This window comes from Bos taurus, chromosome 29 (assembly GCF_002263795.3).
Source record: "Bos taurus isolate L1 Dominette 01449 registration number 42190680 breed Hereford chromosome 29, ARS-UCD2.0, whole genome shotgun sequence".
NCBI classification, from domain to species: Eukaryota; Metazoa; Chordata; class Mammalia; order Artiodactyla; family Bovidae; genus Bos; species Bos taurus.
The window spans coordinates 20,585,767-20,604,346 of NC_037356.1; the positions used below are offsets into that span (position 1 = coordinate 20,585,767).

Genomic DNA, 18,580 nt, shown 5'->3' on the forward strand with positions numbered 1-18,580 from the left:
TCCTGCCATCTCAAACTTGAAAAATGAACTTTCTTTAAAGGTATTTGTGTGATACGGTAATATAATTTCAATAACTATATGTAACATTTAACTAGACTAGCAACATTATTAACAACACAATTTGGAGCTGTCAAATTCAGAACAGAAGCTAGATCATCATACTCATTTTCCATACTATTTTTTCTTGAGGGTGTTGTACATGTTTAAATCAGTGTTCCTAACTGGAACTGATTAGGGTGATTTAGAATTGACTTTCACATTGGCCTCAAATCATCCACATGAGCTGGGGAAATGCATTCTCCATTCAGGTATATTTGTTTGTTTGCTTGTTTTTATCTATACTAAGGGAGGATGCGGCTGAGTTCCAAAATCTGTTCACCAACACTTTTGAGATGGTAGGATGACATCATTGACACAATGGACATGAGTTTGAGCAAACTCTATGAAATAATGAAGGACAGAGAAACCTGGAGTGCTACAGTCCATGGGTTCACAAAAAGTCAGACACGCCTTAGTGACTGAATAACAAAACTTTTGTCTTACCTACACCAAGTGTAAGTTTTTATTAAAGACTGCTCTTTCTGACATGCAAGTACATTCTGTTAGGGTAAAATAAAATCTCTCTGATCCTTTCAATCAAATGATGTAAAACTAGTAATATATTGAGCTGTATTTCTCTGTGCTAGACATTACATTTTATGTACATTAGTTTATTTGATCTTCTTGACAAATCTATGAGAAAGGCAATGTTATCGCCTCTTCATTGATGAGAAAAATGTGGCTGTGTTAGTCATTCAGTCGTGTCTGACTCCCTGCGATTCCATGGACTGCAGCCTGCCAGGTTCCTCTGGCCATGGAATACTCTAGACAAGAATACTGGAGTGGGTAGCCCTGCTCTTCTCCAGGGGATCTTCCCGACCCAGGGTCTCCCGCACTGCAGGCAGATTCTTTACCATCTGAGCCACAAGGGAAGCCCAAAGCGATGTTAATTGACATTTCTAAACTCATGTGGCTAGTATGGCTGACTCAGAGTCTGTTTGTTGTTCTATGTTCTTTGGCTTTAACACATAGGATCCCACAAATACTTTCTGTAATCTCTACCTCATTAACCTCAAACTCTCACTGGGTAAGTGTTTTTAGAAGCTCAAAGTTGTGTGTTGAACAGTCTGAAGGATGTGGAACTAGAAACTCTTTTGATGATAAACAGGAGCAAGTCACAGAAAATCACATCATCTATAGGGACATGAGATAAAGGCTGGCCCGGAATCTGCATTAGTCTTTGTCGATACCTTAGCTCAGCCGAAAGGACTACTTTAGAAGGCGCAGGCCATTGCATGCTTTTTGTTCCATGTTCTCCTAAGGAGCATTTTCACTGAGTTCAATTTTCTCCAGACCCTACCCCTAGACGAATCATATCAGGAATAAACTATGAGTTTATTATTTTGGCTGTGTCAGTCAAGAACTTTGAAATTCACTTAGGGGAATGATTTACTTTGATTTTTAATAAAATATTAAATTTTGACTTCTTGAGGTATCTAATATAAAAATCAACACACTACACTAAATTTTAATTTCTACACATAGTAATAGCTAACATGCTTTAGGATTTCTTGAAGGACCAAAAATATAACGATGTGTATGCACTGAAATAGAACTTAAATATCCTTTCTTCAATCCTAATGGCATTAAATGTTGGGCATTATTATTTCCCATTTTATAGATGAGAAAGTTAAGTCTCAGAATAGTTAAGAAATATATCCAAAGGAAGCAAGTTAATGATACGCATGTGTAGAATAAAATCTATTACCACTTCACCCTAAAAAATGTTACTAACAATAAATTGTTGACAGGCTATGATGAAAGTATAGAGATATATAAACCAAACAAAATGTAATGTCACCATAAATTAAAGCTAGACATGAACATATTTAGGAACTAAGATAGTTCAGTATGCTACTCATTGAACAATACCACACAGTTGCAGTATAGGTTTAATAGGAAAGGAATATGTAAGCAAATCTAGGAAATACACTTAAAGAAAAGAGTTTCAAAGAGAAGATTCCAAAGGTACAAAAAATATTCCCTTACAATAGAAGTCAAAAGCCAAGAGGAACCATTATTGGTGTGTCTCTTATAAGGTAAACTCTGTACAAATGTGAGAACTCATTTGTAATGCTGCTTCGGGTTTTGAAAATGCCCTGGGATCTTTTTAAAGCCAACTCATTCTTCAAAAAAACAGCTGAATACAGGTGAACAAATGGTGTCCAATTCATTATTGTAATTCCCTTTGAATATAGCCTGTTGTTCTGTCATGATTCTATCTGGTCAGCGAACTTAAATTACTTTATACTCTACAATAACTAGAATAGCTCTGGATATAAGGTAGGCAGCAATTATCCCAATGCGGCTTACTTACAGAAGAGATGATGTGGAGAGTGGTCATATGATAGAAGAGAGAAGCAGTGCAGAAAGTTCTGGGTTCTTGTTTTGGTTTCCTCTGGTCTCAGTCATCCTGGACCTTGGTTTTCTCACTTCTAATATGACGGGCTTTTGATGAGAATACAACCTTACATTCACAGCACGCTTCCCGATAACAGACTCTTTAAAGTACACTCAAAGAGATTAAAACACTCGAAAGCAACACCAAACAAGTCAGACATAATTGCAATGCAATCACTACCTATAGTATAATGATGTCTCCTAGTGTTTATGAAAGCATTTTCAGAGCACAGTGTTTATTTGGTTGAACTTTAGCTTGTGTCTGAATAAAATGGTTTACTTTTGATATTTTGTTTTTTGTATCTTATAAACATGAAGCGACATTTCTAAATGTCCCAGTAAACACATGCCCTTTTCTGATGCAGATTTAACATGATCTATGCCTTTTCTTTACCCTTAGCAGCAAATTATACCCTGTTCTATGATCCACTCAACTGACATACAGACACATATGCATGCACACAGAGTAATCTATGGCAGAAATATATACATTGTTTTCATTTAATGATCAGAATTCCATGGTACAACTATGAAGAGTTTATGATAAATATATGCACGCTAGCTGAGAGCACACGATCTCTAGAGCTGTTTCCAAAGCTGGTTTAATATAAAGTCCCTTTTATGTGTTGTTTCTTAAGACATATAGTAGTTAAGCTTTTTCTATATTAACAGTTCTCAAACTGTTGTCAATAGTAGAAAAAAATATACATTTTCTTTCCATAATTTTCCTAAATGTCTATACTTTATAGAGCTTGCTGATGCATGATGAAATTGATTAACAAGTAGAAAATAAAGCTGTAGAAACCTTTATACCAATCTTGCCTATGCAGCTTGAACACATCCTTTTTTATTCATTGATGCTTATGCTCACAGTATTGACTTAAAAATGTATGCACTTAAAATGCAATTTAATTTACTTGTAGCTATATAAGTTAAATATCTAAGTATGTACTTTTGTGCTCAATTATATTCTACATGGTAAAAGTAAATGTCACAATTTTTCATGATGTTCATGAAAGTCCACAGCACTTGGCCGTCAAAACATATTTTAAAGAGCAAGGAGAGTTACCAGGTAATCCTCATTATTTCTCCTGCTTCCCCTCTTTTTTGGCAAACTTTTCTTTCTTTTGCATGATAACTGTCACTCTAGTGAATTTTGTGTCTTCCAACTGATTTGCACCCAAGTTTTCATTTATTCTGCTTTGTCCAGATCAATCACAGAAACAAAAATTTCATGAAAATATCAACCATATAGTACTACCTGCATGGGCTAAATCTGTTAAGCACTTTTACGTTCCAGGAAATATGATAAACTATTTTTTTAGGTGTACTCAGTCTTTACCACAGCCCCCTCTTATTTTCTACATGAGGAAACTGCAAAAAGAGGATAAGCAATTCATCTAACATCACACAACTAGCAAATGTTGAGCAATATTAAAGTCAATTCACCTCAGTTCAGTACAGTCACTCAGTCGTGTCTGACTCTTTGCGACCCCATGAACCGCAGCACACCAGGCCTCCATATACATCATCAACCCCTGGAGTTTACCCAAACTCATGTCCATTGAGTCGGCGATGCCATCCAACCATCTCTTCCTCTGCCAATCCCTTCTCCTCCTACCTTCAATCTTTCCCATCATCAGGGTCTTTTTAAATGAGTCAGCTGGCCCGGCATCAGGCGGCCAAAGTATTGGAGTTTCAGCTGTAACATCAGTCCTTCCAGTGAACACCCAAGGCTGATCTCCTTTAGGATGGACTGGTTGGTTCTCCTTGCAGTCCAAGGGACTCTCAAGAGTCTTCTCCAACACCACAGTTCAAAAGCATCAATTCTTCAGTGCTCAGCTTTCTTTGTAGTCCCACTCTCACATCCATATGTGACTACTGGAAAAACCATAGCCTTGACTAGACGGACCTTTGTTGGCAAAGTAATGTCTCTGCTTTTGAATATGCTGTCTAGGTTGGTCATAACTTTCTTTCCAAGGAGTAAGTGTCTTTTAATTTCATGGCTGCAGTCACTATCTACAGTGATTTTAGAGCCCAGAAAAATAAAGTCAACCACTGTTTCCACTGTTTCCCCATCTATTTCCCATAAAGTGATGGGACCAGATGCCAAGATCTTTGTTTTCTGAATGTTGAGCTTTAAGCCAACTTTTTCACTCTCCTCTTTCACTTTCATCAAGAGGCTCTTTAGTAGTTCTTCACTTTCTGCCATAAGAGTAGTGTTATCTGAGGTGATTGATATTTCTCCCCCAATCTTGATTCCAGCTTGTGTTTCATCCAGCTCAGCATTTCTCATGATGTACTCTGCATGTACGTTAAATAAGCAAGGTGACAATATATAGCCTTGACGTACTCCTTTTCCTATTTGGAACCAGTCTGTTCCATGTCCAGTTTGAACTGTTGCTTACTGACCTGCATTCAGGTTTCTCAAAAGAAACGTCAGCTGGTCTGGTATTCCCACCTCTTTCAGAATTTTCCACAGTTTATTATGATCCAAACAGTCAAAAGACTTTGGGATAGCCAATAAAGTGGAAATAGATGTTTTTCTGGAACTCTCTTGCTTTTTTGATGATCCAGTGGATGATGGCAATTTGATCTCTTGATTCCTCTGCCTTTTCTAAAACCAGCTTGAACATCTGGAGGTTCACGGTTCACATACTGCTGAAGCCTGGCTTGGAGAATTTTGAGCATTACTTTATTAGCCTGTGAGATGAGTGCAATTGTGTGGTAGTTTGAGCATCCTTTGGCATTGCCTTTTTTTGGGATTCGAATGAAAACTGACCTTTTCCAGTCCTGTGGCCACTACTGAGTTTTCCAAATTTGCTGGCATATTGAGTGCAGCACTTTCACAGCATCATCTTTTAGGATTTGAAATAGCTCAACTGGAATTCCACACCTCTACTAGCTTTGTTCATAGTGATATTTCCTAAGGCCCACTTGACATTGCAGTCCAGGATGTCTGGCTCTAGGAGAGTGACCACACCATTGTGATTATCTTGGTCGTGAAGCTCTTTTTTGTACAGTTCTTCTGTGCATTCTTGCCACCTTTTCTTAATATCTCTGCTTCTGTTAGATCCATACCATTTCTGTCCTTTATTGAGCCCATCTTTGCATGAAATGTTCCCTTGGTACCTCTAATTTTCTTGAAGAGATCTCTAGTCTTTCCCATTCTATTGTTTTTCTATTTCTTTGTTTTGATTGCTGAAGAAGGCTTTTTTTATCTCTCCTTGCTATTCTTTGGAACTCTGCATTCAAATGGGTATATTTTTCCTTTTCTCCTTTGTTTTTCACTTCTCTTTTTACAGCTATTAAAGTCGATTACAAAATACTTTTTCTTTCGTTATCATCAGCAAAAGTTATGTCTAATACTGCTAAATTGGCATTATTTGTTCTTTCCTCTGTTCACACTTGAACCTTTGTTTAAAATATTGTTAATATTTATACAACTTTATTGATAAATATTTATGAACATAACTAGATTCTAGATATATGTATTTGTAACTAATTTATTATTTAATTGCCTTGATGCCTTATGTAACAACTAACTTGCACTTTTTATGTGTGATAATGAAAAGATCTCTGAATGTTAATATATGAAGATAAGTTTAAATGGATTTTTTTGGGGTTTTCTAGAGAAGAAAGTTTAATATTAAACATTATCTCCTTAAGCAGGGTACTTAACTTATTTAGCACTATTTATTAAAGAAAGATTTTCTTCTAGAAGTCAGTCAAAAATAGGCACCCATTCACCCAACCACACACCAACACTCACATAACATACATGAAAAGCATAATTTCATTACATCCATATAGCCCTGCCAGTGGTTGCCATGATTTTTGCTTCCTGGTGGGTAGATCAAGTTCTCTCTTTCAATTATATAGAGTTTTGTCTGGGACAATTGTACCATCAATTCAATTTGAGAAGTCTCTTTCACTAGTTATAAAGAAAATTTAATGCACAAAGATAGTCCCCAAATAAGTCATTAAAAAAAAAAAAACTGCTATAGGAAACGGGCAATTAAGATGCACAAAAGGAATTTAAAAAGTCAACACATTTTTGTTAATATCCTCTTAGCCTAGAAAATACATTTCTCTAATGCAGTTACACAGAATGGAGCAATTTCTGCCAAGACATTTATGCTGGGTCATACAAAGGTGGGTAGAGTGTAAGACTTGTTGTGTTCAGGGCTTGGGACAAAGAATATATATACTTCCACAGATCAATGTGGGGAAGTTATAGTAAGACTCCTACCAATATCAAATTTATTTTGTTTAAAAATAAAATATTTTTGTGCTTATTGGGTTATTACTATAACTCATCTTTCTTTTATCCTATCCATCAACTTGGTTAGATTAAGGGTGGAGCAAATAGGAGCCTGAGGCATCTTCGATATGTAGTACCATCTAATAATAGATTCCAAAATAAACACGTGGTATGACTGCTGGTCAGAGGGCCCAGGACACACCTCTAAGGTGACTCCTGTTGGGAGAACTATAACCGACCATCTGCTTAAAGTTCTTGCTTGATGGAAAACCACCAGAAGTCAGTAAACCTTCCCTCCTCCCTGCCATGTTCTCTCCCCATTAAGTCATTTAAAGCCAAAGGTATTAAGAGCAGAATCACAGCAGAAAGGAACAAGAGGTTCAGCAGAATAAAGTATGAGCCTTCTCCAGCACTCCATGGGTCCCTTTCACCAAGAACTTCTAAAGACTTTTTTCACCCTACTATTCCTTTCTATACCTATACTGCTTCTTTGTGAAGTGAATTGCTGGCTGCCTTCGAATAGCATTTAATGCTTCTACAGAACAAGGCTGTTGAAAAAGTATAGTCAATCTACTCCGAAGATATATTTGCTTTCTTTGATCACATTTATTTGTGCATAGGTTAAATGGCTTTATGCATTAGGTACATTATTCATAACTTTAACTCATTAAAAAAATTTATATGTACTTTATAAACAGGAGAGACAATATGCTAGAAAATTAAACAGCTCTTTTTAAATCTATGAAGTTTAGCTGTAAAACAGAGAACAGTTCTTGGCTACTGTTGAAGGTGAACATTTAGCTTTCTTTCAGGACAAACTGGGCTTCCAGGGTAGGTGCTAGTGGTAAAGAACCCACCTGCCCATGCAGGACACATAAGAGGCATGAGTTTGATCCCTGGAAGAGGCATGACAACCCACTCTAGTATTCTCGCCTGAAGAATCCCATGGACAGAGGAGCCTGGCGGGCTACACTCCATAGGGTCACAGACAGCTGGACACAACTGAAGTGACTTAGCATGTACACACACAGGACAAATTAAGTAGCTCTGACCGAGGGGCATAAATGTTCCCTATGGTGAAAACGATGAATTTTTTTGTGCTTCAGCATCTAAGTTGCTACAGAAAATACAGGCATAAGAAACAAACAAAAACAGAAAGCTATTCAAAAATTCATATTTAAAAGGCAGAACTGCTTTAGAGTTTTCATCCCTGTGGGTAGAATACTATTATACTATTATGACCATCCTTCTCTAATTGCAGCATTTGCTTTAGTGAACACATCCCTTTACCTTAAAACAGAAATGAATTTAGCCCTATTGGAAGGATAACAGCAAGAGCTATACCCAGAAAAGAGATGTTGAAACAAATACACATCAAAAGTCTCAGATCTACATTTTTAATACTTTGAAAAGAACTTAATAATAAAAGACAAGTGATAATACCCAAAAGATATAGGAAAATCTTGAAACTGCCACCCTCTGCTAATACATTCAACACGACTGAAGCAGGTGAAATGCCTTTGGCTTCACGTACAGGACCACTGACAAGAAATTAAGTTAGCCAGAAGTCTTTGGCTAGAAAACCCACTCTCACAGGTGGCCATAGCTTAACCACAACAGTTTTTTTCTCAGCAGGACAATAAGCTCATCTCAACTAATGCAATTATTCTTGCAAACCTGTTCAGCTCAGGTTCTAACCCACACATTAACTGAATGCCTACAAGAACTCTTAATTATTACAAAGAGAATAGGCTTCTGCTAGAGTCCACTGAAATCATAAGCTCTTCTTGGCAAAATGACATATTGATAGTTCCAAATTCATTGTCAAGTTCTCTGATTTTCACAAAGTAATGTGGGTATCCCGTAAGATTAATTGTTACAGACTAATCACAATAATAAGACATACCGCCCATTAGGAAAAGTTTTACTCTTTTAGGTCCAGTGTGTTCTTTTTGTTGAGTGGGCAAGAGGGAAAATTTAAAGAAGACTGGTCAGTTTTCACATACCATAAACACTGCAGATATTTCCTATCTAAAGCAAGCTAGGAAAAAAAAAATAAAGTAAGCTAGGGACAGCTCATTCAGTTTTTGCTGTAAAATGTGCACTGACTATTTTAAAAAATTTTCTTTATAAGAATTAAGTTTTATAAGCCGATGGCTCTTTGTTTTTGCATTATGTAACCAACATTAAAACTTTGGAAGCTAGAGACTATAGAGTTTTCTGAGTCACTTAACTTATAGTGTCCTTAAAAAGCAAATGTACTTTTGGAACACTAAGGATTCACTGTACTTAAAAATCATGTGGGCAGAATTTCCATTGTTTAAATATTTATAATTTTCTGAATATATTGACAAGCACCTACTCAAGTGCCCCAAACTTGGAGAATTTGCTTTCTCTAGAAGAATCCACAAGTAATTACTAAACCGTAACACAAGAGTTCAAAGTGGCAGGACACTTTAAAAAATAACTGTTATGCATGATTTGCACTGAATTGTTTAGAGCTAGACACAAACATTAAAATGGGCTCTGTAACTGGAACAAGTTATTATAGTATCGGGAGGCAGTGATTTTAAAATCATCTGCATTTTGTGAACTCCAGTAATGAGCAACCCTAAAAGAAAATAAAGCATCTGATTTATATTGCATTTTAGCCTAGGAAAGTTACCTGGGCTTTGTTTGCAAGCAAAGACTAAGTTCTTCAACTCTTGGGGCTACATCAAACAGTCCTCACACTCAGAAGAAAGTTGGGGTACAAGAGCCTGATAGAGGGTGTGTCCACTGGAAGTGGAATCAAGAATTTCACTGCCCTGATTTTTCACAGATAATGACTTTCCTTTATACTTCTCAATTTCAGAATTAGATATAATCCTATTTCCTCTCTTTATTATCCACCAGACACATAATCAGATAATGTTTCCATTCACATAGATTTGAAAAGATTCTCATCCTGTGTGGGTCATTTTATTTTATAGTGGCCAAGGCAGAGAGACTGCTGCCAATATGATGTTCAGGCCATGCAGAATAAAGGCTCAGTCCTGGGCAATGAAACAGTCCACCTTTGTTTTGCCCTTGTGGAAGAAGAATGCAAACCTATCACCAACTTTGGGACTTGATCAACAGTGGGGAGTCACAAAACTCTTTTCAATCACTGCATTTTAAACCTTCACTAAAAATAGCTCCTCTGTGCTTGGACTTAATGTCCCATCTATGGCCAGTAATGGAATACACTACTTAATTGTTTCTGACTAGGGTCCTTGCATCAGCACTCTGAGAGTGTCTTCTAACTTTTAATCGCCTGTGTGCTCTTTAATTAGACCTGCTCACAGGACAGCCAAGAGCAGTCAGCCCACTCAAGATGTTAAAACAGTCTATTTCACAAGTCCAGGAACTTTTGTACATGGCTAACCATTTCCTAAGATTTGTCATTTTTTCCCTGTGCCTTAAAATCAGACATACTGAGGGGAGGAGGTCATCTCTGTGGCTATTGAGACAGCTCCAATGTACTGAGACACTGCTTGGTGACAACCCTCTCCTTGTCTATCGAATTCCCTTCTTTATGTGGTCTCCTATCCGCGTGTTATCTGTCGGCTATCACTAGGGCTGGAGGGAAACGCGTCTTTGAAAGGAATACTCGGTCTCCTCACTGGGAGGAATACGAGAATTTCTTTAAGGACTCGGATAACTAGAAAAGGGTTCCACTTCCCCAGAAGAATTTCAGAGTCGGAATTATAGAGACCTCCCACCAAGCCCTCCGCCCAACTTAGGCGGGAGATGCAAACGGCCGAGGTGTCTGTCCTTGGCCCTCACCGGTGACCTGCCGGCAGCGCCCCTCGCCTCGGGTCACTCACGCTCCCGGACTCACCTGGTGCCGAGGACCAGCGCCGGCAGGAGAGGCAGCAAGTAGTGCGCTGGGCTGAATTTCATGCTTGTCACCTGCCGGGGTCCTCCTTTCCTCGCTGCCTCCGCTCCCCCGCTTCCTCCTCCAGGTCCCGTCGCTCCTCCTCGGTGCCCGGCTCTGTCCCCGGCTCTGAGCCCTCTCCAGCAGCGGACGGAAGTAAACCGACAAACGGACGGCCGCCTCGCGAAGGCAGGCGCTGAGAGCGGGGAATATCTTCGGGAGTGATGTCACCAGCGAGGCGAGCCCTGCCCCGGATTGTTCGGCGCCGCCGCTCCCGAGCCCGGAGGGCGCGCTGTCACCCGCGCCGCAGGCGGCGCGCGGGGCGGGAGGGGTGCCCGGCGATGGCCCCGCGCGCTCGGGCAACGGGCTGCGCTCACTCGGCTGCACGTCCCGGGCCCCGGGAGCTGGTCTTTTATTCCCGCTTGCCCAGAGGATGGGGAGGTGCGGGGCGGGGGCCAGGGGAGAAACCTAGTCTGCCAGTAACTGAACCTGCATCCGCGGCAGGAGGTGAGCCAGAATGCACTGGGGAAGATTCTCAGAGGCTCAGAGTCACAGGCAAGTCCCCCCACCTGGTTAAAGCGTGTTTGGAAAAACGGTGCTCCGGAGGGAGAGAGTGTTTAAAACGTTAACTCGAATTACAAACGCGTAATGACTCGTCGGATGCGAATGGAAGGACTGGAGGAGTGAAGAGCGTTCAGAAATGCACCCTGAGCCCCTATCGCTATTGCGAGCTTCTTAGTCCGCAAAACGTGGACTGGGAAGAGGTTTCCGGACACTTACGACGTCTGTGGCTTCTGTGTTTTGAAGATTTCTGATTTTCCTATAATTTCAGTTTATCTATTTGTACCACCAGCTGGCAGTGGGGTTGCAGCTCGTGGTGCCCCAGTTGCACACACCTAAAGGGTGGCTTGTCTTCAGGTGAGGAACCATAACTAAAGAAGTCATCAAAATATTAACGGTAATTAACTCGGAGTGGTAGTACTGGAAGGCAGAAGGTTTTATCTGTCTTCCCCACCCCCACCCCCCGCATATTTTCCAAATTTTCTATAATGAACACCTGATATTTACTAAGCTTTATTTTGAAAAATTAATAAGGGAAATGAAATAACAGAACTCTAATACAAAATAACATTTTGCAAGTAACCTAGAAAATAGAGCCAACTTTATCTAAGAGATGTTCAGTTCTAGGATATTTGTAACATGGTGTGTGTGTGTGCTTATGTGTACTCCAGCAGAGAATATGTATGCCTGCTAAGTCTCTTCAAGTCCTGTCCAACTCTTTGGGACCCTATGGACTGTAGCCCGCCAGGCTCTTCTGTCCAGATATTCTCCAGTCCAGAACACTGGAGTGGGTTTCCATGCCCTCTTCCAGGGGATCTTCCCAACCCGGGATCAAACCCACATCTCTTACATCTTCTGCATTGGCATGGCAGGCGGGTTCTTTACCACTGCTGCTGCTGCTGCTAAGTCGCTTCAGTTGTGTCCGACTCTGTGCGACCCGGTAGACGGCAGCCCATCAGGCTCCCCCTCCCTGGGATTCTCCAGGCAAGAACACTGGAGTGGGTTGCCATTTCCTTCTCCAATGCATCCAAGTGAAAAGTGAAAAGGAACTCGCTCAGTCGTGTCTGACTCTTTGCGACCCCAGGGACTGCAGCCTACCGGCTCCTCCGTCTGTGGGATTTTCCAGGCAAGAGTACTGGAGTGGGGTGCCATCGCCTTCTCCGTTACCACTAGCTATATATACATATATACACACATACATACATATACATATATATATATATTTATATACATACACACATATACATATATACACATATACATATATATATATATATATATTCCAGCAGGATATCCTTGTTAAATAAATGTTTAAAAAGAACTACTGCATATATTATTTCATTTGATTGCTACAAGAGCCAATCTAGAGAAATACAAATAATTCCTATTATAGAGCTGAGGAAATATCTCATCAAGATCAGAATTTTAAAAACTGTGTTCTTCTAAATCTTAAGCAAATTCTACTGTTGCTCGGACTATCATACCTAGCATAACAAATTCAGTGATTAACACAAAGTTGATGTTCAGTAACTGCTGACATGCACCAAAGACCCTAGAGGGCAAAGGTCAGATGTTCTCCAGAAATTCCCATACAGATGGTTCAGCCTATATTCCATTTTTTTCAGGGACTAGCCATTTACGATAAAATTCGTATGAAGCATCCCCTTTAGTCTATTTTTTGAAGATACTATTTGTAGGAAAAATGCATTTGTTATAAAGCTTTATTTTAAAGAGGATACGAATTTAAAGAATTAACTTTCCAATTTACTGAACTATTTTTGTTTTTGTTTCTAATGGGTTTGAAGTTAAAACAGTCATATAGAATAGATATTGCTTTAAAACCCCAGGCCAATAAAACAGATGAATAATAACTTTTGCAAACTGGATACCACCCTCTTGGGCCATAGTAAGATCTACAACAGATATAACTAGGCATATACAAATCAACTCGCTTGTGAATTGCATGTAATTTACAAAGAAAGATTGCATTACACTTTCCTAAAACTGAATTCTGACTCCAAAGGAAAATAAGCATTTCAGTTTACTCCTGCCAGAATTATCTAACAATAGATTTGCTACTCAGTTTGGAAAGTGATCATTTGAGTTGTATACTCAATAAAGACATATGACTGCTTATTATATAGGTGTACTGGGGAATAATACCTATATTTGTACAGCATATTTTTGTTTACCTATCAAGTTTGAAATTACTGTATATTAATTATTGGAATCAAGTGTAGTAGTCATTTCTATTCTCTTTTGCAGTTGAGGTAACTGAGTGGTTAATTTGCTCACGGCTCAGACGGTAAAGCATCTGACTACAATGCCTACCATGCCTACCATGTGGGAGACCCAAGTTCAATCCCTGGGTCGGGAAGATCTCCTGGAGAAGGATATCACAACCCACTCCAGTATTCTTGCCTGGAAAATCCCATGGATGGTGGAACCTGGTAGGCTACAGTCCATGGGGTCGCAGAGTCGGACATGACTGAGCGACTTCACTTTACTCAGTAAAATACAGTGGAGATGGCATTCAAATTCAGTCTGCATCACCTTAAAACATTTGTTTTCTTGAGAAAAAGGTTTCCTTTTTTCAATACACTTACATAAGATTTCCCCACCTTAATTTATATTACTAAATTAAATCACTAAATGTTCAACATAAAAAAGCAATCAGACTATTGTAGACTGTCAACCAAGAAAATAAAGTACCAGAATGAACTTTGTTTAGACAATGTCTCATAGTTAGGGTGTGCCACTGTTTTGAAAATCAATAACATGCCTCAAGGTTTGTTGACCTTTATGCATTTTCTGTAAGCATAAAAAAGACATCCAACTTATAAGGGCATAGAAGCATCAGTCAAGCACATCTTGGACAGTGAACATAAGTGAGATTGCGGAAATTCCTGCAGACTTAGAGGACTGAAATGTTATATTCTAAATTCCAGGATAGGCCTGCCTCCTAGCAGAAGACATTTATTCTTAGGGAATTCCAAGACCATAAGTCTCCATCACCCATGACATTCTGTCCAGACTGTCATAGGAAACTCAAATCCAGAATTGATTTTATGGCTTCAGAGAGTTGCTATACGAATGTTAAAAATGTAGTAGTGCAGATAGGAAATTGATTTAGCTGAAACCACTTGCCCCTATGCTCAGTCCCAATTAACTGTGAACTCAACAATTTGTAGTAACTATTCCAAGTCTGGATAAAAGACATGAAGAAAGCCCATGTGTTTACATTGAAAGGCTGGTATCTGGGAAATGCTGGAATTGGGAGACACAAAGGCTATTTTTCTAAACAGTTTTATTGTGAATTAATTCTGGCACCCAAAACACCATTTTAAAGTTTATAGGAACTTTCACAATGGTCTGGTGGCTAAGACTCCACACTCCCAAGGCTGGGGGCCCTGGGTTCGATCCCTGGTCAGCAAGCTAGATACCACATGCCACAGCTAAGAGTCTGCATGCTGCAACAAAGATCAAAGATCCTGCATGCTGAAACTAAGACTCAGTGTAGCCAAATAAATAAAAATGAAGCATATAAATCAGAGTTTTAAATATAATGGCAAGTTTATGAAAGCATTGCTATTATCTATTTCCAGAACGTTTCACCACTCCCAAAATAAACCCTGTACCCCCAGCGGTCACTCCACCCCTCCCTCCTCTTTTTCTCCCATCCTTGGCAACCTCTAATTACCATCACTGTGTGTGTGTGTGTGTGTGTGTGTGTGTGTGTGTGTGTGTGTGTGTCACTTGGTCATGTTCAGCTCTTTGTCCATGGAATTCTTCAAGCAAGAATACCATCATTATGGATGTGCCTAATTCTTGACATTTCATATAAACTGAATCATACTGTATGTGGTCTTATGTAACTGATTTCCTTAATATCACTTCAAAGTTTACCTGTGCTGTAGCATGTATCAGTACTTCATTATATTTTACTGCTGAGTAATGCTCCACTTTACAGATACACCACTTTGTATTTATCCATTCATCAACTGATGCACATTAACGTTGATTTCATGTTTTGCTTATATACTATCACCAGCATATAAAGGGTCCACAGTGAACATCTGTGTTCCATTCCCTTGGGTATACACCTAGACGAGGAGTTCCTGGGTCATATAATAATACTACGTTCAATTTTTTTAAGAAACTGCCAAACTGCTTTCCAAAATAGCTGTATCATTGTACAGTCCCACCAGTAATACAGGAAGATGTCAATCCTTGCCAGCACTTGGTATTTTTAATTAATTTATTTTTAATATTATTACAGCCATTCTTACAGGTATAAAGTGGTATTTCCTTGTGGTTTTGATTTGTGTTTACCCGACTGTTAATCATACGGAGCATCTCTTCATTGGCTTATTGGTCACTCATATGCAATTTTTGGAGATATGTTTATTTAAATTCTTTGCCAATTTTGTCATTTTTGATTTACTTCTGAATTATAAGAGTTCTTTATACATTCTAGATAACAATTTCTTTACTATATGTATGATTTGAAAATGTTTCCTCCCAATCCATGGGTTATCTTTCTATTTTATTTGTGGTTATCATTTTCAGCAAAAAAGCTTTCAATTCTCATGAAGTCCAATCAGTGTATTTTTTTCTTCTGTTACTTGTGCTCTTGGTATCTAAGAAGGTTTTACTTCACTCAAGATCATAAAGATTTATGTCTATATTTTCTTCAAAGAGTTTTATTGTTCTAGCCTTGATGCATTTGGAGCCAGTTTTTATATACAATAAGATATAGGGATCCAACTTATTCTTTGCATATGGATATCTAGCTGTCTTAGCGTCATTCATTATAAAGGTTATTATTTCCTCCCATTTAATTATCCTGCTGTTTTTTCCTCTCTCAGAGTAATGTTTTCATCATTTCTGCATTTTCTTTTCTACTTTTAGATTCTAAATTCCAACACCCCCTAGAGTTTCATCCTTAATCCTTCTCTTTTAAAATTCAACATTTTTCTTTCCATAATGAACTTAACTCTTTTTTCTTTGTTTGTTTTTGTTTTACTATCTCCAATATAGTTAATCTCTAGGTTAGACTTCTTCACTGAGCTCTACATAGATTTCTCTTGGGTACCTCAAAGTCAAACTCAATTGCAATGAACTTCTGTTCTTCTTCTCTCTGTCTGATCATCTTTCAGTTTATTCTTTCATATATCCATAAATTCAGTCACCCAAATCACTTCTTCCACATTTGGTCAATCAACAAATCCTATAAATTTTACTTCCTAAGTATTCCTTTACAACAATCACCAAACTGCATGTTAAACCTGTTACTCTGTGCTGTGTATTCAGTCATATTCAACTTTTTGCGACCCCATGGACTGCAGCCCACCAGACTCCTCTATCCACAGAATTTTTCAGGCAAGAATACTGGAATGGGTTGCCATTTCCTCCTCCTCCAGGGGATCTTCCTGACCCAGTGGGAACCTCCTCTGTCTCTTGTGTTTCCTGCACTGTGAGGCAGATTCTTTACACTGTGCCGCCTGGGAAGTTGTTACTAGGGCTTTATTTAGGGTTCATCATCTTTTGATTCTGAAGTATGTTCTTTACTCACAGGTGTATTTCCCTCATATGCATTTCCCCAGTATAATATATCAAAGCTGTAAATATTTTTTATTGCCTTAAAGATCCTAGGGATTTACTCTTAATAATATTTTCAATATATGTCTTCTTTGTGCTTTCTTTAACTTCCGTGTTTTATTACTAACAGAACAACAGGAGTTTTCTTTGATTTGACTTTACAATTTTTCACATTATTCCTTCTTCCAGAAATGTTCTCTCACCCACCTTACCTCTATGGTCAGCCCTCCATATCTATGAGTTCTAAATCTGCAGATTCAACCAAATGTGAATGGTAAATATTTGAAAAAGAAATTTTCAAAAGCAAAACTTGAATTTGCTGTGCATTGGCAACTATTTACATCGCATTTATATTATATTTACAACTATTTAGATGCCATTTACCTTGTATTGCTTCCCTGGTGGCTGAGAGGTTAAAGTGTCTGACTGCAATGCAGGAGACCTGGGTTCAATCCCTGGGTTGGGAAGATCCCCTGGAGAAGGAAATGGCAACCCACTCCGGTATTCTTGCCTGGAGAATCCCATGGATGGAGGAGCCTGGTGGGCTACAGTCCACGGGGTTGCAAAGAGTTGGACACGACTGAGCGATTCCACTTTCACTTTACCTTGTATTAGGTATTATAACTAACCTATAGATGATTTAAAGTATGCTGGGGGATGTGCATAGGTTATATGCAAATACTATGCCATTAATTATATGGGATTTGAGCATGCCAAGATTTTGGTATCCATGGGTATCCTGGAACCAATACTTCCCCATAGTTACTGAGGGGTGACTACAACTTCTTTGAATTATTTGAGAATCACCAAGGCTACTACCTCTTTCTGGTATGTTGTCCTTAATCCATCTGTCACCACAAACTTGGTAAGGCCTTTCTTTTTACTGTGTTATGGTGTTTGACAGATTGCCATGATATTGTACTTACAATGTTACTTAGTAATTACATATTTCTGTTCCTCACTACACTATAAGTCTAATAAAAATAAGAAAGGGGCACTCTCACTTTTCTCAGTGCTAAAAAAGGTGAAGATATTGCAAAAATTGTATTTTCATTTACTAAGTCAATCACTAATTTTATCTGTCACCCTAGCAGGTTAAAGACCTAAAAATTTTAACTGCTATCAGCCCAGCAATTAAAACTCCTAAAAAAAAGTCTTATTGGCTCATTGGAAATATGCTTACAATTTTCATACTTACTGTTTTATTGTTGCTAATGAAAACTATCCAAAGGAAATTTACTAAGGCTGACTATCCTTTTTTTTTTTTTTTTCAAAGACAGAAGTAGAAGGCTAATACAACTGTCTTTTTTTTTTATACAAAAATAAAACAATAACAATAAACATAAGACAGGAAAAAGATCAAATTATATACTCTAGAAGAACTAGAGTTCTGAGCCAGTCATGCACACAGAATGCCTTTGATCCACTGAATTCACCACTTTCTTATTATTTCTGCTGGTTCTCAACAATGGTAAGTCTGTGCAAGAGCCCTGGAGTAGGACTTTCCCAGGAAGGAAAAGACTCAGGGATCTTATCTACCTTATACTTGTTGCCCTGGAAACAACCCTGTATCCTCTTCTTTAATATCACCATGCATGTGAGTTACTCTGGGACTATGTTTATTGTTAAGTACCTCTTTCTTGGAGAAATAGATAAATACAACAATAAAATGGTTGCTCTGCTTTCTTTTATCCAAATGAAGGAAATAAATTATAATTCTGCATTTGTCAGTTATAATGGGAATTCACCAGAGTACT

At 38.5% G+C, this 18,580-nt stretch overlaps 1 protein-coding gene across 3 annotated transcripts in view; it reads right to left on the reverse strand.

Moving 5' to 3' along the window:
- Positions 1-11,206, reverse strand: part of LUZP2 (leucine zipper protein 2) — a 516,697-nt gene extending 505,491 nt beyond the window's left edge. The window contains exon 1 of one of the 3 annotated variants that reach the window (XM_005226734.4): positions 10,626-11,206. In XM_005226734.4, the coding sequence (XP_005226791.1) occupies positions 10,626-10,687 (62 nt within the window). In that variant the 5' untranslated portion in view covers positions 10,688-11,206. 3 annotated transcript variants of the gene reach the window in all.
- Positions 11,207-18,580: the final 7,374 nt, after the last annotated feature.